General features: G+C 35.3%; 1 protein-coding gene across 9 annotated transcripts; it reads left to right on the plus strand.

Annotated features, from left to right (window-relative positions):
- Positions 1 to 3,032: 3,032 nt before the first annotated feature.
- Positions 3,033 to 8,341, plus strand: LOC18442142 (TPR repeat-containing thioredoxin TTL1). 9 transcript variants are annotated; one of them, XM_020672316.2, is made up of 7 exons: positions 3,033 to 3,999; positions 5,387 to 5,582; positions 6,097 to 6,281; positions 6,372 to 6,705; positions 6,854 to 7,058; positions 7,319 to 7,443; positions 7,649 to 8,341. In XM_020672316.2, the coding sequence occupies exons 1-7, from the start codon at positions 3,164 to 3,166 to the stop codon at positions 7,799 to 7,801; spliced, it is 2,034 nt and encodes a 677-aa protein (XP_020527975.2). In that variant the 5' UTR covers positions 3,033 to 3,163; the 3' UTR covers positions 7,802 to 8,341. The 9 variants fall into 9 exon arrangements, 7 of the variants coding, with proteins under 7 accessions (XP_020527975.2, XP_006852428.4, XP_088722707.1 ...); XM_006852366.4 differs by having other exon boundaries at positions 7,337 to 7,443; XR_016055480.1 differs by having other exon boundaries at positions 3,044 to 3,999; positions 6,097 to 6,261; positions 7,337 to 7,443.
- The last annotated feature ends 12,543 nt before the right edge of the window (positions 8,342 to 20,884 follow it).

Genomic DNA, 20,884 nt, shown 5'->3' on the forward strand with positions numbered 1-20,884 from the left:
GTTATAGAATCACGAGTACTCAGAAAACTTTGTCTAAATCTCAAATGGGAGGGTATGCGATGAGACTGTTTATCTTTGGTACATGGTGGTCACAATTATTTACAACAATTTCATACGAAATCTGATAGATTTGATGTATCATAAATTACGAAATGTTTTTTTTGAACTTTGAGCTTGGTCAATGAAATAAATACAGCCACCCAATTCACATCCAATGGTTAAGATTAATTGTTATCACTTTGTACCGAAGCTAAATGTTCTCATTATATATTTTTCCATCTCAAATTGATCCAAATAAATTAGATTTAGATAAAAAAAGAAAAAGTGTCCAACATCTGATTTTGGCAGTTAAATAGCAATGGATCAATTATTGATACAAAGAAAGATTTAAATCTTTTTTCTTTAAAATTTTTTTTTTTCTTTTTTTTCAGGCTAAGGTGGGGTACCAGACGAATCACCGAAGGCTTAAAGAGAACTAACCTGGGTACACTGTCGGGCTGAAAGCAACTTGGATGATCCTGAGGCAGTTTTGTCTTTTCCTCTCTCTCTTGTTTGACTATTTTACCCTTAGCTTATTAATGGTTGTAGAAGTACAGTGTGGGCGAGAGAGACCGTAACTATGGCTCGGGCATTAAGGGCCATCCTATTTGGGCATTCGATTGAATGATAGGTGTATTTTGGTCATTTTCAATCTCCAAATGTGGTAATACGAGTGTTTGATCATGTAACCGAGAGACGGCCTAGTATTGCCGTAAATATCGAAACTACCCCATAATTTTCCTTTGGAATTTTGTTTTTTTTTTCTTTTATTTTGCGTGAAATAAACAAGAAAGTTATGTTTTCTCTAAAGTTTCCGAGAAATGTGGGAATCATTCTCGCGTTGGAATCTAAATTTTTGTCTGTTTTTTAAAACCATGCAACAATATCGCTTATTTTGAAACCCGATAGGCATGCGTAGTAGCTTATTACCCACCACCTTTTTATCGTCAGATCTAATCTAAGAACGAAAAATCCGTTTGTTGTTTTTGAAAATAATGACTCATTTATTCATAAGTTTTGTTTTTTTTCTAATAATTCACTAAATGAAGTTCCTGCCCGTTTTTTAAATGGTTAGGTGAGAATAAAAACTTAAACCTTAACTAGAACACAAGTGGTACTTCCAAATCGTCATTGATTCTTGAAGTTTCACAAGGGAAGGAGTCTTGAGTATGTCCGACAAGTGGTATACTCAGGTGAGCTAGAGGATACACACTAATGCCTCAAAAATCAAATAAATTACTAAAACATCGAAAGTTTTGAGAGGATGAGCTAGAGAATGCGCAATAATTCCTCAAAAATCAAATAAATTAGTAAAACATTGAATGAGCATTGAAAAAATTGGAGGAATCATGGGCATTTTGATTGGGTTCCCAATCCGAGATCTCATAGCGATATGTAATATGGCATGACCTAAATCGCATTAAACAAAAGAAGGAAACAGACCGCGTGAAGGGTGAGAACGAGACATGCCTGCCCGGCCCTGGCATAGTTAGGGTCGGGACGGGCTAAACGCAAATGACAAAAAAGCAAAAGAAAAAATCATACTAGGTCGGCACTGGGCCTAGCCTGGCCCTTGGGCCGCATTTGCTGGTCTAGGCCGTACGTTTTTAGAACTAATAGCCCGGCCCGTTTCCAGCCCACAGTGGCTGAGAAGAAGCAGATGACAAAAATGCCCTCTTTCTGTCCCCAAATGAGTATCACTCTACCGGGCGCGGGTCTACGAAGCATGTACCAAAAATGCCGTGTTTGGAAGATAAGTGCTGTGTCAGAGCCCAAATCTTATGAGATATTCCATTAAAGCCCTCAATTTACGTACAGTGACGACAGGAAAATGTACGCTAACCTTCGACAGAAAAACGGCCCTTGCTCCCGGCCCATACCTACCAAAGAGAGTAGAGTCTATCCACTGTTCCGCTTGAATATTTTGAAAACCAAGCTTAAAAAGAAACCAAAATACTCTATTCCCAAGGGATTACAATGCGTATTTACTCCCTTGGATAAAATCTCACCTAGAAATAATTTTAATTTTAGGAATTTAAATTGTAGCTACCTTACCCTTTCGACCCATAGATTAATGTCGACAATTTATTTTTTTTAATTGTATTGTCTCTTTGCACTAGAAAAAAATGAGGCCTTGAAATTGAATAGAGACCATCCAATTTTTTGATAGTGAGATTTAAGTGTGACAAAACTCTATTTTTTTCTTTTTAGAATAATCATCCAGGAATTTTTAGGTGGTTTCCAAAAGTTCGTATGAAAAAATCCTCCCAAATAATTCTTCTGACCAAGGGAGCGAAAAATAAACTATGCTACTGCTACAGAGGGATCACATGATATGTGCCCATAAATAAATAATGAGAAAAGATTTTATACTCTTGGGTAATATTGGCTGTTTACTCCATCGTATAAAACTCTTAGGACCCCCAATTTTGGGACTCTATGAGTAATTTTAGGACCCCAAATTTTGGGATGTAATATCTTGAACTCATAGATTAACATCACTAAAAAATTTCTAAATAAATCAAAAAAATATTCAAGATTAGTCTAATTTTTGAAGGGTGAGAAGTACGTGCCCAAAAACTAAAAATTTATTTTTTATTTTTTGAAAATAATCATATGTTAATTCTTGAGAAATTTTCAAAATTTCCGATCAAAAAATCTACGTAATAAATCTTTTAACTGAGGGAGTAAATATACAGTATATGCTCCGACAGAAGCGCTTTCATCAATAATAAAAACCGAAAGTAAAAGGCGGGGGAAAAGGAAGTGTCTCGTGAAGAAGGTGAGGAGAGGAAGCAGCATTCATTCCTTGCTTCTCTCTTCCTCACGGGAACCCCATCATTTTCTACCCTTTTAAAACCGCCCCACAACAAAATAAAACATATAAAAGAAAGACAAAAAAAAAAAAAAACTAAAAAGAGAAAATAAAAAAAAAAAAGAGAAAGGAAAAAACGCAAATTTCTCGTCGCATATGCGTGTTTATTAAATGCCCCCCGCTTCCATTTGCCCTTCTTTCCTCTCTCTCCCCCCCTTTCTCTGAATCTGGTTCTGAAGTTGCCTCTATAGAGAGAGGGGAGGAGGGCTTCTAGAGAGAGAGAGCCCAGCAGAGTGAGGGAGGGGCAAAATGTCAGATCCAGACCACCGGAGAAAAGCCCGGCCGACGATGGACCTGGACCTTCTGATCGGAAGGCTGGAAGTGACGGCCGACAAGCCGGACTCCAAAGAGCCGGGCCTCGGCTCTCCGGTCTCCCCGCTCATGGGTCAGATTCCGGAGGGAAGCGCCTCCAGCTCCACCACCAGCTCCTCCGGCTCTTCGGTCACTGGAAAATCTACGCTTTCTGTCAAGAAGCCCTCGGATTCTGGCGACTCATTGAAGAAGCCCACGGATTCGGGAGATTCCGAGAGTGTCTGCACGAAGCGGCAAGTCACTGGCAACATACTGTGCTCGCCGGATTCAAGGCGGAATCCGGTGAAGGCGGCGGCCACCGGCCTGGTTGTGGGCCAGATTCCCGCAACGGGCAATGTGCTTCCCAGTGGGAACATTGTGCCGTCTGGAAAGGTCCAGCCATCTTCTGGGAAGCTCCAGAACTTGCGGGGGTCTCGCAGCGATGTGTTGGGGTCTGGAACAGGGAATTATGGACACGGGAGTGTGGTGAGGGGCGGGAGGGCAGGCGGAGGGGGAGAGACCATGGCTGGGGCGAGTGGCCATATCAATAACGTGGAAGAGGTGAAGAGGAAGGGGAATGAGGAGTATAGGAAGGGGAATATGGAGAGGGCGTTAGTGCATTATGAGAGGGCAATAGCAATGGCACCTGAAAATGCAGCCTGCCACGGGAACAGGGCGGCCGCATTGGCGGGGTTGGGCAGGGTGTGGGAGGCAGTCAGGGAGTGCGAGGAAGCTCTGCGAATCGACCCAACCTATTTGAGGGTTCACCAGAGGCTGGCGTCTTTGCATTTGAGGTGGGAGGGGATGGCTGCTTTTTCTTCTTTCTTTCTTTTTGAATTTCAATTTTTTTTTGGGTTTCGGAAATGGGGTTAGGGCTGTTTCTCTCTCTTGGGTGGATCTTTGTTTTGGGTATCTTCTCTCTCATCTACACTGTTTGACTTGATCTGCATTTCTCTTATTCTTGGTTTGTCTCTCCTCCCTGTCTGTGGTGTCGTGGTTTTAGGGAAATTAACTTTTTCTTTTGGGAAAATAAAAGCAATGAGCTTTTCTGGTTCATATCTGATTTTTGGGGATTTTGGTTTTCAGTTTTTTCGTATCACAGTTTGCTGTTGGTCTGCATTTATTTTTCAGCCTTGCTTTTCATCTTTTCTAAGTTCTTGTTAGCATGTGTAGATGGAGAATTTATGCCTTTTTTTGTTAAATTAGAAATCCTTTGGGAGAGAAATTCATGGCTTTTGTTCATTGCTGTTGACTCTGGAGAAATCTTTGCTCACATTTTTCTTATTTTTTGTTTTCAATACATTCTGTACCGTTGGTCTGAACTCTTTTTTTTGCCTTTTCTTTCAGTTTCATAGATGTATCTGGTTTTGGATTTGTAGAGAAAGGTCTGGCCTTTGTGGATCCATGAACTGTTTTGCCGTCCTATTGTATATTTCCTTTGTCCTCTTTGTTATTTCTGATCTGTATTTGGCTATTTTTTCCCTCTGGAAAAAGTTTATGGGCAATGCTGCGGATTTCTGTTTTATGAGTCCTTTGGATTTTTGGGGTGCTATAGTTTTACTTGATAGTTAAGTGTGGTATTTTTTGTTTCTCTATTTGTTTTCTTTCTATGTAGCAATGGATCTGCTTTATTTGTTTTGTTCTCTATATGTTTTCCTTTATGTAGCAAGATCTGCTTTATTTGTTTCCTCTTTTGAATTGACAAGGAAAAATGACCAGTCCAGTGATTGATTTGCTTGGGACTGAAGCTTTAGTTTTTCATCTCTCTCTCTCTCTCTCTCTCTCTCAGTGACCTTGCTTGGGGCTAAAGTTTTAGTTGTTCATGGCCCTCTCCCAATGACCAGCCCCATTGATTAATTTGCTTGGGGCTGAAGTTTTTAGTTGTTTATGGCACTCTTTGAAATCGAACCCCTTGACTTGTTTGATTGAAACTTAATCTCATAATGATTATATTTATTCATTCTCCTTTTCTTTTCCCAGGTGCATTCTATTCTTTTCTATTCGTCTTCCATTTTTGTCTAGCTTAGTATTTGCTTCAAGGAACAATGTGGGATCTTCGGAACAATGGGTCTCGACTTCTCCATATTTCATGTTTTTCCTGTCCCATGAAAGCACCAAACTTATTCCTGCCCCTATTGATTGTCTCTTCTTTTCTCTCATGAATTTTGGTATTTTATGCAGATTGGGTCAGGTTGAGAATGCCTGGAAACATTTGTGTCTTGCCGGAAATCCACCGGATTCCAATGAGTTAAGGAGAATTCAAACAGTGGAGAGGCATGTAAACCAGTGTGCTGATGCTAGAAAGGTTGGTGATTGGAAGAGTGCATTAAGGGAAGGAGATGCAGCCATTGCAGCTGGAGCTGAGTCCTGTCCTCAGGTTGAAAAACTCCTTGACATAAATATTTGAAGCTCTCGTTTGTATGCAACCACAATCTGTTGTTTTAGCATCTATAGTGGTAAAACATGACTCTTCTTTTGATTATCCTTTCTTTGGACTTGCATTTTGTGATTGTGGGTCTTTCAAATTGGAACATTATTTATCATATAGAGAAAACCAAGTGAAGCAACTGTTTTGGTGCAACTCTTTGCCTCGGTAGCAAACATTCATTTGTCTATACTTGTATTAATGTAGGTCTATTTTCATTCTGATAATTTCTATCCACCACAAGAAAGAAAGCAAACGATGTTATAACCTTCAAATGATGTGTACCCTACATGTGTCTGAAATTATTTCAAGCATTCGATGATCTGCATGTCCCAAAACTCTGTCTCTCCCGGAATCTTGTGATGTAAAATTAATCACAAAAAATCGAAACTCAATCTAATATGACTTCTTTAATGAGAAGCATGTAATAACCCTCTAAAATGTACATTTATGTACTTTATCACAGCTCTTTGCATGTAGAGCGGAAGCCCTGCTCATGCTCCATCGACCCGAAGAGGCTGATGCTGCCTTATCAAGTGTGCAAAATTTTGAGCTCTCCTCCACATCACTGTCTCTCCCAAAATTCTTCGGAATGAATGGCAATTCTTACCTCTTCTTCGTCCGATCTCAGGTTGATATGACTTTAGGAAGGTGATCTCCTAATCAAAAGTTTCAAAAAGTTTTTAGGATTTGTAAGGGTTCATGTGACTGAGTTTTAGAATGGATACAATTGGTTTGCAGGTTTGATCAAGCAGTTTCAGCTATCGAGAGAGCTTCTCAGATCGACCCTCGAAGCTCTGAGATTGCAGCCATGGCCAATCGGGCAAGGAACGTAGTAAGGGTTAGGGCAAAGGGGAATGATCTCTTTAACATGGGCAAGTTTATAGAGGCTTGTGTAGCTTATGGAGAAGGCCTTGAATGTGACCCATCAAACCCTTTGCTTTACTGCAATAGAGCGGCTTGTAGGGCGAAGCTTGGGCAATGGGAACGGGCCATTGAGGACTGTAATCAGGCTCTCAGGTTTCGTCCCAAGTATACCAAAGCCATTCTCAGACGAGCCACCTATAATGGAGAGGTGAGGTCTCTCTCTCTCTATCTGTGTATGTGCACGCGCGCTTTCATCTATCAACAAGAAAAGAATCACATTTTGCTTGCTATCGTAATTCATTGTTCACTTAGTTGTGAATTGGCCTTTAAGAAGTTTTATTCATGGTGATGCACAGTTAGAGAAATGGGCAGAAGCTGTGCGTGATTATGAGATTTTGAGGAAAGAGCTCCCTGGGGACAGCTCTGTAGCTGAGGCTCTATTCCACGCACAGGTTGCCCTTAAAAAGTCTCGTGGTGAGGATGTTCACAATATGAAATTTGGGGGTGAAGTAGAGGCAGTTTCAGGAAGGGAACAATTCAGAGCCGCCATTTCTTTACCTGGTAAACTTCTACCTCAATCACATGCACTTTATATAAGCGAAGTATGAAAATATCTATCCTTAAGTAATCTCGGTATTATCTTAAAGATTGCAGATTACATAGAGTGGAATTTTGTATTCAAACTACACCAGTGGTCTGTGCTTTTATTGTTACATCCCATGGGTAGTTTTCTGTTTGGAACTGCACATTCCTAGACAATGCTCTCTCTCTCTCTCTCTCTCTCTCTCTCTCTCTCTCTCTCTCATTATGGACAGTTACAGATCTCAATCGAATTTCAGGGGTGTCAGTTGTGCATTTCAAAGCCTCCTCGAACTACCAATGCGAGCAAATCTCTCCCTTTGTCGATGCTCTGTGTGAGAGATACCCTTTTGTCAATTTTCTCAAGGTAACACTGCAAAATTCTATATTAATCTGAGGTCATGCAGAAATATTGCTTTTTTATTTTGGTGTATGGGTTTTACTATTTGTGATTCTAGGATGAAGGTATTTGTTATCAATGGAAAGAACACACACTCGTCCTTTTTGCAGTTCTATTCTGTCCCAGACCTCTGAGATTTGATTGAGTTTTTCTTGCAAAATCATGGTTTTAGGTTGATATCAATGAGAGCCCAGCTGTTGCAAATGCAGAGAATGTGAGGATTGTTCCAACCTTCAAAATCTACAAAAATGGTTGCAGAGTTAAAGAGATGATATGCCCAACCGAGCAAGTGCTAGAGTATTCAGTGAGACATTACAGCCTCTAAAAGAAATTGCATTCTTTTGCCCTTCCCCCCTTCTTCATTTTGCTGATTCATACATATTCGATCCATGTCTCGAACTGGCTTCATGGCACTCAATAACTCACTTAGACAGAACCAGAGCCATCGCCATTTCCAGAGGGGCCCGTTAGCGAGGTTTTCTCCTTATTTTTTTCCTTTCAATTTTTCAGCCTCACCATTCTTTTCATTTCCTTCTGATTTTCAATATTTTCTTGTTCTTTTCTTTTATGAGGCCGGCCTATTTGTACAAACCCCCTTCCTCTTCTTGAGAAGTTGAGAAAGAATGTACAATTCATTGGGGTTTGGATATTGGATTTGAGAGAGAGAGAGAGAGAGAGAGAGAGAGAGATGGTTATCTGGGGAGAGACAGTGTGTGTAAATATGAATCTATATATACACATATTGGAAGCTATGAGAATGGATCTTTGTAGTCCAGACTTCGATGTCTGGTGGTTCCTGGTTAGAGAAAGAGAGAGGATGTTGCAACAATGTCATGAATAAAAATGGTTCATAATTTTAATGGCATCACTTCTATTCTTCTAAGCTTTATGGAATTGTGGATGATACCCATGAAAACCAGTAGAGTGAGAGCGCTAAAATCTCGCCCCAAATTCAGTTTTGGGAATGCGGACAAACGCCATCTCGACATGTAATTCAATTGGAATATATTTCTAAGATTTGAATCCGAGATGGAGACAATAGCTATTTAATTAATCTCGATTGGAAGGTTAAAGAAATATTAACTTAACTCCGCATTTGGCTTATGAGGGTCTTACTGATTCGGCTAATACAGTAGCATAGCTTCAATATAAAAAACCGGAGGAATTTAATGTAAAAAAATCATTGTTGGGTATTTTGGTCATCCAAAATAAGTTGGGGTTTGTATGCGAGGCCCAACTTATACTATACAAGCAAGGCATACATCTAAGAAGAAGATGTAGTTTCGCCTGGGAAATTTTACACTGGCTTAAAAATTTATGTTCAACTTTAATTAAGAATTTTTAAAATTTTAAAATAATATAAAATGAGTAGATTTAGTAATACTTGAACATTTTAAAAATAGACTAAAATAATTTATTTGGAAATGTATTATTTTTTTATTTATTTTTTAATATATTTATATATCTTGAAATTGAGATGATCAATAATAAAATTTTTTAATTTATGAACACTTGAAAAGAGAGAGAGAGAGAGGAGTGGGCTTTAGAGAGATAAGGGAAGGGGAGGTGATGCTTTTAAAAGGGAGGGTGGGCTTTGAAATTTAGGGTGGTGGGGGCATTGATTGTGCATACTGCCTTTATCTCATGCCTTAATTTTTGTAGTTTTCTCCCCCTGCCTGGTCAAATTGTCCTCGAGTGCGTGCGTACGTTAACCTCAAATACCAAAAATGCCCTCGTATCCCAATTCTTATATCAATGATACTCCTCGAAAGTAGTGATCCCTCATAACGCTCCATAGCAAGTAAACAACGTACAGGCAATTAGATTAAGATGGGGGGTAAGAATTAGGGTTTAGACGTTAGTACGTTAATATTCCTGCTCCACTTTAGGTGACATCTACTGTGTTTTACACTGCATGTGACGTCTCCCGACCTTGACACGTCACTGATTGATTGCCCTGACAAATAATAAAATGACATCTGTATGTCACCAGTGAAAATTTTAAAGTAACCGGATGGAGCTTGTAAGCTCTCGTTGGGAGTGTAGTGGTAATTTTAACCCTTGTATTATATTTTCTTTATGGTATTTATAAGGTTATAACCACCTCTAAATTTATCAGACCATTTACTTTTGGGTGGTCACAATTGGTTTTGAGATGTGAAATTGGGTAGCTGGATTTATTTATTTGGTAAAATTTAAAATTTAGAAGAAATTTTTTCGAATTATGTGACTCACCCAAACTATTAGATTTCACGTCAGATGGTTACAAGTACTTGTGAGCTTAAGATGTGAGTAGATGGCGGAGATGGTTTGAGTCAATGCTACAAGCTAGTTTTTAAACGTCAGATCTTGATCAAACAATTAATGGTTTAATTTTTTTTAAAATAATCTTGAAGCAAAATTTAGGGTATGCATGGATCTGATATGGATGCACATGATAAAAATAATAAAAAAATATTTTTGGTGATAAAAATTACCAAAATATCCCTTGAAAATTAAAGGAGCATTTTGGTCATTTATTTTTATCAAAATATTTTTTTTTTTAGATCCGCCTTAATTTTATGATGGAGTGTACAAAATTTCATAAAAAGATATTGGGTGGTAAAAAGAAAAGAAAAATAAAACAGTGTTCGGTGTGAAATTGTGATATATACAATCATAGCCATTTGATTCAGATCAAATGGCTAAGTAGGGTCATGTTTAACTTATACATTGTTGAGGTCATGTAGAAACATTTTCCTTTAAAACATGGATGGGCGATCCAAAAAACAAGCTTGTATATGTGCTCGGGCCTAATATACTGCCCAATAAAATAAAAAAAAGTGATTATAAAATAAAAATTGAAAAATAATAAAAATAAAAGGTGGGGTCGAAAGGGATGGTTCCTGATATATGGTGAGAACTGGGCATGTCTTATCGATTCATGCCCAAATGGGGTGATTCCGATCTGGATTGGTATTTTCTAAAACCCTACGGACAAGTATTGATATTGTAATGTTATTGTTGACAAATTTGATCGATATATCATCACTTGGGTCTTTTTCACTAAGTATTTATAAAGATTTATTGAAAAATGATTGTATGAAATTTGTATAATATTTTATGTCATGGAATAAACATATGTTCCCTTCCATAGCCTTTTATTTAGTGAAGTCTTTAAATCCGACCCTATATAGATATCGAAAAAGTTTTTATAGAGCCGAGGTTCTAAACAATCCAATTAGAGCGCCCCTCAAAAGTTTTACTAAAGAGGTTGTTTTAATGCCTAAATATCTTTAAATTGATCATCTTGACATCAATATGCATGGACATGAGAAAAAAATGGATTTCAAGTTTTGTAAATAGTGCATCTTGTAATGTATTTTTGGACCGTCAATTTTGTAGATTTTCAAGTTTTTATAGATCTGCTCGATATACATTATTTTTTAAGCATGAAATTTTATAATTAAAGAAGAAAATATATTTTAACGCTATCACAATGATTTCTAGTATTGAAACTACATTTCTCTACACTATATGAAGGTGGGGCTTTAATTTGCTTGTTTAGAGCATCGGCTCTATAAAAACCGCACCCTTTAGATATTCTAATGAAAATTTGAGTAAGTTTTAAACCTCACTCAAAAATTAAAATTAAAATGACAAATTTTCATCATATTTCTTAGGCTACGAGTATTAGTTTTTAAATTTCTATATTTAAGGTTCATCATTATGTTCAAATATAATAAAATGATAGATTTTTGCGACCTTTTCAGTAATGTTGCCGATCAGAAAGAGATCTTTCATTTGAGTTTTTTTTTTATTATTAAAATTTACCGTTTTAGATTTTTTTTTAAGATTATTATCGAGTAATAAATGTTTTTATCGTGTAATAAATATATATAATCTCAACTTCACAATCCTTCAAATTACAATGGTTAAAAATAGACAGAGTTGTGAGTGGTGGATTTACAAATTTTGTAGTCTATTTTTTAAAAAAAAAAATTATTTTTTATGATATCTTCATGTTTAAGTAAGAGCAATTTTGTAATGTTACTACAGGATAAGAGTTATTTTTGTCATCTCCATAAAAAGTAAAGTTGAAATTTTTACTAAAAAATAATGGCATTCTACAAATAAAATTCTAGGACACTAACTTCTAAAATGCCATTGTACTTTTATTAAACTTTCAAATTTACTTTTGCTTAATAGTTAAGTTACCTATTAAAATAATTTTTTTAAAAAAATAATGATCTTTTTTATAAATACACCCATCACAACCCCTTCTAACTTTAACCTTTATATTTTGAGGGGTTGTTAACTCTAGATAAAACCTATATATATGGGCAAGTTTTTTATGTTTCCCCTACATCATGGAAGTTCTATCCTCCCTCTTATTCGACTGTCCATTCTACATGGAGGGCTAAGAATGCCCCAATCACAATATCATGTTTTTACACTATTTTATTTTTAATTTTTTTTCTATAAACTATTTTGGTACCAAATTTTAGACGTCTATTCCTCTATTAAACTTTCACTAGCAAAAAATATATAAAAAAATATTTTTATTAAAATAAAATAACCAAAATACCTTTGAAATTTTCAAGGGGTATTTTGATCATTATATTTTATCGAAAAATTATTTTTCATATTTTTTATAGGTGCGTTCCAGTGAGACGATGGCACGTACCAAATTTCATTTTCATATAATTTTTATAAAAAAAACTAAAAATAAAATACTTTGAGACGTCGGATCTAAGATCAAACGGTAGTGGCTCTCTTGATCAAAATTGAACGGCTGGATGGTAAGAGGAGGATAGAACTTCTATGATGTAGAGGAAGCATAGAAATCTTTCTCTCTCTTTATATATATATATATATATATATATATATATATATATATATATATATATATATATATATGAGCAGTTCAATACTAAAAATTGAACTTCAGTTCCATTGATACACACATACATAGGACTGGAGAGTCATTGATACATACACATACATAGGACTGGAGATTGGTGATGCTCTGGAGCTAGTGATACATACACATACATAGGACTGGAGATTGGTGATGCTCTGGAGCTAGAGATAGCAGTGATAGATTGGGGCTTTACGTTTTGGTTTAAAATAAAAAAGAATGACTTACACAGGGACACGGTTTCTATGCCGTGAGCACCACATATTGTAGGAATGTGGGTTTGGTAATAAATATATTTTTAAATATAATTTGATCCTAATTTTTAGAGAATATATAATCTTTAATATGGAGATCATGAATATAAAAAAAAAAAATTGAAAACTAGAAATACTAATTAAATTAAGAAAACATTTGGACTGTTAGTTACAATTATTTTTAAATGGACCACCTATTTGCCTCTAGTTTTTACATGGATGCTTTACACCTTTCGACGACGGCATATTGTAGAAATGCGGTCCAGCCCACATGAAACAATTTTTCTTTACATATGGACTCTAAAAATTTCCTAAAATACGAAATGTTCCGTTTATGGGTAGAAATTATAAAGAATGTCGGCCAACCTTCTTTTCTTTTTTTTTTTTCAAAATTTCCCCTCAGTTCGTGGATCTTCGGACCGAATTTTAATTTTTTTTAGTTTTACTTTTAATTTTAGTTTCCATACTAACCAAAAAAACTAAAAAACAAAAATTAACATTCGGCTGAAAAAACAAAGTGGATTAACTTACCTTCTTTGTGCTTTCCACCTATTAAGCAAAGCATTTAGTATTTTTGGAAAAATTTGAGGGTCCGTACATAAATCATCAAATAGGAATGGGTCTTGTGTTTAGAGCAATGGTTTAAAAAACGGATTGGTGACCCGGATCGGGCTTCCAAAAAACCGATTCGGATAGGCGAATCGGAGATCCGGATCGGGAATTGGGTGAATCGGTCAGAATAAAGCTTAAAAAAAATCCGAAAAAATTATTAAAATTCATTATAAATATTATTTTTTAGGAATTCAATAAGAAATGAGGGTACTCCATTAGGAATTTTCATGTTTTTGAATGAATATGCGAATATTGATATGTTCTTTCCTTGCATGAACCGCCATTCAGCATTTAATTTACATCACACAAAAGGATAAACATATAATTATCATGGAATAAGTATATCAACATACATGGACTACAATAAAGCATAAAATTAGTAACATATGATCTAAAAATAAAATGATAGACGACGTTATTGTTCTTCTTGGTCACGCTGGTGCCATTGATTGAATTCGTTTAACAATTCATTGATTCGATCTAAAAACGAATCATCGATATTAGCAGGCGTCTGACTATTCCCAAATCCCTGAGTGTTAGTGTTTTGTTGTGTTCCCAATCTAAAATCCCCAAAGATTGTCCATCCTTCATGCTCACCTGCACTGTCGTGCTCATCCCTACACTGTTGCTGTTGGGACTCGATATGTGAATAATATGGCTGGGATAGGGTGGCCTCAGAATCATTATCTCTCTCATTTTCTCTTTGAATAATATGGATTAAAAAAAAAAAACAAATTTTCAAAAAAATCAATCATGGATTAAAAAAAAAAAATCACAAATTTTCAAAAAATTCTATCATGGATTACAAAAAAAAATTCGATCATGAATTAAAAAAAAAAATCACAAATTTTCAAAAAATTCTATCATGGATTAACAAAAAAAAGTCGATCATGGATTAAAAAAAAAAAATCACAAATTTTCAAAAAATTCAATCATGGATTACAAAAAACTCGATCATGGATTACATAAAATTCGATCATGGATTACATAAAATTCCATCATGGATTACAAAAAAAACAAACAAAAAAAACAAAAAATTCAATCGTGGATTACAAAAAAAGAAAAAGACAATTCGATCATGGATTACAAAAAATTCAATCATGGATTACAAAAAACTCTATCATGGGTTACAAAAAAAGCAAAAAACAAAAAATTCGATCATGGATTACAAAAAAAAAAAACAAACATTCGATCATGGATTACAAAAAAAAAACAAACATTTCGATCATGTATTACAAAACATTCGATCATGGATTACAAAAAATTCTATCATGGGTTACAAAAAAAAAAAAAAAAAAAAAAATTCTATCATGGATTACAAGAAAAAAAAACAAACATTTCGATCATGGATTACAAAAAATTCGATCATGGATTACAAAAAATTCTATCATGGGTTACAAAAAAAGAAAAAAAACAAAAAATTCGATCATGGATTACAAAAAAAAAAAAACAATTCGATCATGGATTACAAAAAATTCGATCAAGTATTACAAAAAAATCTATCATGGATTACAAAAAAAAAAAAAAAAAAAAAAAAAAAATTCCGTACGGGACTCGCCGATTCACTGTACAGTGAATCGGCGAGTCACTGTACAGAATCGTCTGGTTCTCTCTAGAACCGGACGATTCTCATTTTTTTCGCCGATTCGATCCGTCCATGGCTATTCCCGAACCTAACCGGGCGGGTCCGGTTCGACTTGGCATTTTTTTAAACATGGGTTTAGAGATTAGTATTTCATAACTGACTCGATTGAGCCTCGCAACTTCTCTCAAAAAATCAAGACCATTGAACCGTGTACTTGGACTCTTGACGAAAAGCTCTCTCCCTCCTGCCTTTGTTGCTGACAGCTTGCATAAAAAAACTTTATTAAAATGCAAGAAATTGAAACAAGTATGGGAATGTCGTATACATTTTTTTTAATATATAATTTTGATTTGTTAGTTAAGATTGGTGTTTTTACAATAATTATTATTTTATACTTTTAAATTCTCAAACTTTGTGTGACACGTTCAAATTATCACATTTCACATCGGATGGATACAAGTAATTGTGACCACCTTATATCAAAATTAAATAGTCGCATTACTTACTATCCCTTTTTCTAAACCATTTTAAGCTTATTTGGGTTTTTTAAAGTTGTTCTTATTTTTTGGTTTTACTTTTACTTTAACTGCCATATTGTTCTGGCTTTTGGGCCAATGCAAAATTCGGTCGAGTACGCAAGTGGACTCACCTTGGGCCAATGCTGAGTGTACCTTACCTATGGTGAGCTCCTAAACACTAGATCATCCCCCATCATTTTCTTTGGTGGCTATGCCATAGGCCCCAAGCCACTATCAAAATTAAGTTTGAGGCAAGTTCAACAGCCGTGAATTTTGAACTGATAATCAAAATTAAGCTTGAGGCAGATTCAACAACCGTGAATTTTGAATTGATAATGTGGGCCTCAAATTACTGACTCCTCAATCTTTTAAGGCCCATCCCATGCCCCGGCAAAAGGGATGATATTTCCTCTCACCCTGTTATCAACCCTACCTATTATTTCTTTCCCACCAAAGGCTTTTCTTGTTTTTTGTTTTTTGGGTGTTTTTTTTTTTCTATTCAAAGTTTTTCTATTTTTTTTAGGGGGTTCAACAAGAGAAAAGCATTCGATACCCATGATAGAGATCTTGTACCCAAGATAATAATATAACCCAAATTCATCATACAATTTGGAGTTGGTTCTCTATTACAAAAGAAGGTTTTGGGGTCTCGAAGGTTGACATGGAAGTGAACCTGAAGAATTTAATGATACAAAACGTAATGAAGGTGAGGTACAAGAGAAGATGGATTGCTCATGGATTATGAAGTATAAAACTAACGGGTTTTGTTAAGTGCTCAACATTTTTTGATACTAAAATACCATTGAATTGTAATACAAAATTTTCAAGTAGAGGCATTTTTGGTCATTTAGAAGGGCATAATTGATATTTTTATAAAAAAATAGTGACATTCTATTAGCGGTTAAAAACAATTAATGCAACTCGTGGGTGATGTCACACACTATATCGGTGATATTATTGTCCACTATTATTAATAAATGTTTTTGTTTTTAATAGGAATTTCTAGTTTACCCTTAATTAATTACTTAAAATACCCCTAAACAAAAAGTTACGATATTATAAGATAAGGGTATCTAAATATCTAAAAATATTGAGCACTTTAAGGGCCTACACCACAAGTGGTGCATTCTAACAAAACCCAAAACTAAATTGTGATAGGAGCGTCTTAGGGAATCCGAGGACAGTAGGCTTTAGAGGTGTGGTAATGAGTCACTTTAGATAGTGTATTTTCTGCTTTGCAAGTCCGTGTGGTATAAAAACAGCCAATGAGCGTATCTTATTGCGATGCTAAAGGGGCTCAAAACTTTAAAAGATAGAGGCTTACATGAAGGATGTGTGATAGATTGAGATTTCCTAAATGTGGTTAATTTGTATAATTATGTCTCTAGACCTCATTAGAAGTTGAGGTCGGAATGGATGGAAATAATGGAGGGGAGCCTGGATATGACTGTGACTTTCCAATATATTTATAGAGATGGAAATGAAATCGCGGATACTTTAGCCAAGAGAGGAGGTGCACTGCAAGATTTGGTTGGTTGGGATGTTTTGATTACTTGATTCCATTGTAATCTCTTTTGATTAATAAAATAATGGAATATTCTAAAAAAAATAGGGAAAGCTTTTTATGTTCCCCAACAACATAGAAGTTTCATCCTCCCTCTACAATCTAGCAGTCCATTTTTTTATCAAGAGAGCCATTCACCGTTTGATCTTAGATCCGACGTCTCAAAGTATTTTATTTTTAGATTTTTTAATACAATTTTTTTGAATATGATATTTGGTACGTGTCATCTTCTCATTGGGGCGCACCTATAAAAAATATTTAACAATAATTTTTTAATAAAAAATAATGACCAAAATACCCCTTGAAGCTTTTAAAAGTATTTTGGTCATTTTATTTTATTAAAAATATGTTTTTTATATTTTTCATTACTGTGAATTTAATAGAGAAACGGACGTCCAAAATTTGGTGTCAAAATAATTTACAAAAAAAATAAAAAATAAAATAATATAGAGACGTGATATTGTAATTGAGACAATTTTAACCCTCCATTAAAAAATGGAGGGTTGTATAAAAAAAAAGATAGTACTTGTAGTTGCAGGGAGAACATTGACAGCTTTTCCAAAAAAATAAAATAGAACTCAATATCTTATTACCGCCAATGGTATAATCTATCACTTACGTTTTTTTTTACTTTTCTCCTCTTTTTACGACTAAATTGAGGGTACGGAAACGTATGATCAATCGACATGTGGCGCATCACAAGTGGATAGTCTCGTAGTCTCATGTCGGTTGACTCGGCTGGACGATAGAAGAAATATTCTTCACTCCCCTCTAGATTTTTAATCTGGGCCGTTCTTTTTGTGAACCATAATTTAAGATCATAAGCTAATGGGATCCTGTTGGCTTGGGTATTTTCTGTGTGTCGCCCTACCGACCATCCAAGAAAGAGACAGATAAGTCCGTCTCATTTGTCCAAATCGATGACTTGTTGTACATTTACTTGCATCGCTTTTCCAATAAGTCAACCGAAATATAGGGGTGACATATATATGTTATTATTTTTCCCCAGAAAAAATTTAAAATAGAAAGAGGTGAAAGAAAATAGTTATGTATAAGAGAGAGAATTGTTATTATTTTTCCCTTCCCAATCCCTCAAACAAACAAACAAAACAAAATTAAAGAGAGAGATGTGTGCCTTTTGTTTAGAATCGAAGCTTTAAACAATCAAAGTAAAATGCACCTTAAAACAATATCGGGAAAGGTAGTTTCAATATTAGAAATCTTTGTGATAGCTTTAAAATATATTTTTATTTTCAATTATAAAATTTAAAGTATATAAAATAGTGTAGATTGAGTAGATCTATGAAAACTTGAAATCTTGAAAATTGACGATAAAAAAATGTGTTACCAGATGCACTATTTCCAAAACTTGAAATCCATTTTTTTCTCATGTCCATGCATCTTGATGTCGAGATGATGAATTTGAGGATATTTGGGCATAAAATAACCTCTTCTTGTGAAATTTTTGAGCCTAGGTTCTGTATAAACTATTTCATCTATATGTGTGTGTGTGTGCGTGCGTGCGTGCATGTGTGTGCAGTGATTTCAAGCAACAGTTACTTTTTTCGGTAAGTAATCATACAACAGTTGTATAGTAATATATTACAACAACCTTCAAAAACTATGTTATGGCTATTTGTTTGATCCAAATTTTAAAATGGGTGCATTTGGCATATGGATACATCCGTAGGTGTAGATGTAAGGTGCACCTTAAAATTTTATCATGGTATATAATTTTGATGTAATATGTTCTTACGATTATCTCAAAATCTATTTTTATGTCTAATTATAAAATTTATAAAATTTTAAATTTAAAAAATGGTTAAAATCCAGTAGATCCATAAACATATAAAAATCTTGAAAATGGACGGTGTAGATAATATATTGTAAAATGCACTATTTCTGAAATCTTGAAAATTTGCTCGAGGCAAGTAAATATAAGGGTGGCAAGTAAATTGAGTAGATCATAATCATACATCTCGATGTCGAGATGATTAAACAAAGGGTTTTTCAACATTTAAACTACCTTTTCCAATGGATTTTTGAGGGGCATCCGTAGTTCTACATTATAAAGTAGCATCCTTATATAAAATTTTTTCTTTTAAAATATTCACTTTTTTCATTCTAATGAACCATCACAAAAGAAAATTTTTTTGAAAACGCAACTTAGATAGTATTCTTTCAGCCTAATTAACATAGGTCGTCTATCTTTATAAGATGCTTAGATCTAATGTGACCTAAATTGAGTACATAGCTCTTAAAAATTCTCACTCTTTTAACATCATCACAAAAGACATGGGGCTTTTTCTCAGTCCTTTCCGCCATTAGATTAGGACTGGTTATATTTGGTGGGGGTCATCTTCGAATGAGCCTTAATTATCAATCATTATTTGTAGGAAAAGCCCAAATTCAGGATAGGAATTTTATAAGTTTGTTATGTTTGAATTAAATTTCAAAGTTGAAGTGCATACGGTCTCTTTCTCCAAAGGGCGAAAGGGGTCTGTCATTTTCTTGTTTTGGGAAGCTGAGTGGAAAGCTTTGTGAAGAGCTAACATTATGAAGAACCGCATGTTATTTTTTAGACGAGAATAAGCTTTTTGAGTTTTGACTATATATATATATGCACGCAACAAGAGAGAGAGAGCATTCAATCTTGGTTCCATCTCATCTTACTCGAGGCAAGTAAATAAAAAGGTGGCAATTGGACAGGTGGCCCTGCCCAGCCTGGTCAGCCCGACCCTAAAATCAGGGCTTGGTCCACGAAACGTGGCCCGACAACCCGGTCAGGGCTGAGCAACTACAACCCGAGGGTCGGGATTGGCTCAAGGCTAGCCTAGTTGGCTCGACCCTCTTTTTCTTTTGCTTTGTTTTTAATTTTATTTAAGCTCAGATCAGCCCTGATAAGGCTAGGGACGGGCCTCGGCTAGCCCTATAGGAACTAGGACAAAGCCTGGGTCCTGTCAAGGCCCGGTGTGGCAACACCCCTCACTAAAATACACCCATGTAAATGTACGACTAGAGTGGTAGGGCCCAGTTCTTCTTGGTAATATTGATTCCATGTCATCTTCTAATTAAGGGAAATTAAAAATTGGGTCACTTGATTGAGTGTTGATGATTGACACCTTAAACAAAGGTTAGTGCTTGGTTTGTTGTGATCTTCCTCTCATGTATCCTCCTAATGATTTTGCTCTTGTGGGACACTCAAGACATTAAAGCATACAAACAATAAATGCTCATTGCTTATTGCTTTGTTTGCAAGTTTTGAAAGGAAAATCTCAAGCCTTTTCTCTTATTTTATACAATAAAAAATGGATGGTACTTCCATGTTAGGATTCCCCCAAGTTTCGAGAATCCAATGCAACAGTAGCATCAATACTCATCAATGATGTCTGCAAGCATTGAGGGTGTTTAATTTTACACTGGAGGGAGCATACTGCACATTTACTCTATACTCGGTATGCTCTACCAAGAGCACATTGTGTATTTACTCTTGGGGTAAAAGACCTATTTAGAGTACTATCACATTTCAAAATTTGAGATCCACTTTAGAATCACCATATAAGCATTATAAAAGAATTTGATTCTTAATTTCCAAACAAAGGCCTCAATTTCAGGATTATCAAGAATTTAATCAAATCTTACAGTTGCCATTTTGCAGTGGGATTGTCCCCTCCCTCTTGACAATAAATGAAGAACATTTACTAAATGATTACATCACAATACCCAATTATAGCACTGAGCTTCTGTTTGATAACAAATTTCATAAATTTTTAGAATTCACTTTTTCTCTTATACAATTCGAGGAAACCACATTTGATGTCCCCGATGTTTGATTGGTTTGTCCAACTGCAGTTAAGAACTTGATTCTCTATACAAATTAGATGTCTTTATGGTTAGAATATTTGAATAAAAAAGTCGTATTCTATATGCATTTCTTACAAATTCTCTCCCTCTCTCTCTCTCTCTCTCTCTATG

Source organism: Amborella trichopoda, chromosome 1 (genome assembly GCF_054954075.1).
Source record: "Amborella trichopoda isolate Santa Cruz 75 chromosome 1, AtrichopodaSantaCruz75HAP2 v2.0, whole genome shotgun sequence".
Taxonomy (NCBI): Eukaryota; Viridiplantae; Streptophyta; class Magnoliopsida; order Amborellales; family Amborellaceae; genus Amborella; species Amborella trichopoda.

Bases quoted from the DNA above. Each gene is read 5' to 3' on its own strand.
- LOC18442142 (XM_020672316.2), top strand. From the start codon at position 3,164: ATGTCAGATCCAGACCACCGGAGAAAAGCCCGGCCGACGATGGACCTG. The intron at 6,282-6,371 runs GTGATCTCCTAA...ATTGGTTTGCAG, and splicing joins GTTGATATGACTTTAGGAAG to GTTTGATCAAGCAGTTTCAG. The intron at 6,706-6,853 runs GTGAGGTCTCTC...GGTGATGCACAG, and splicing joins GAGCCACCTATAATGGAGAG to TTAGAGAAATGGGCAGAAGC.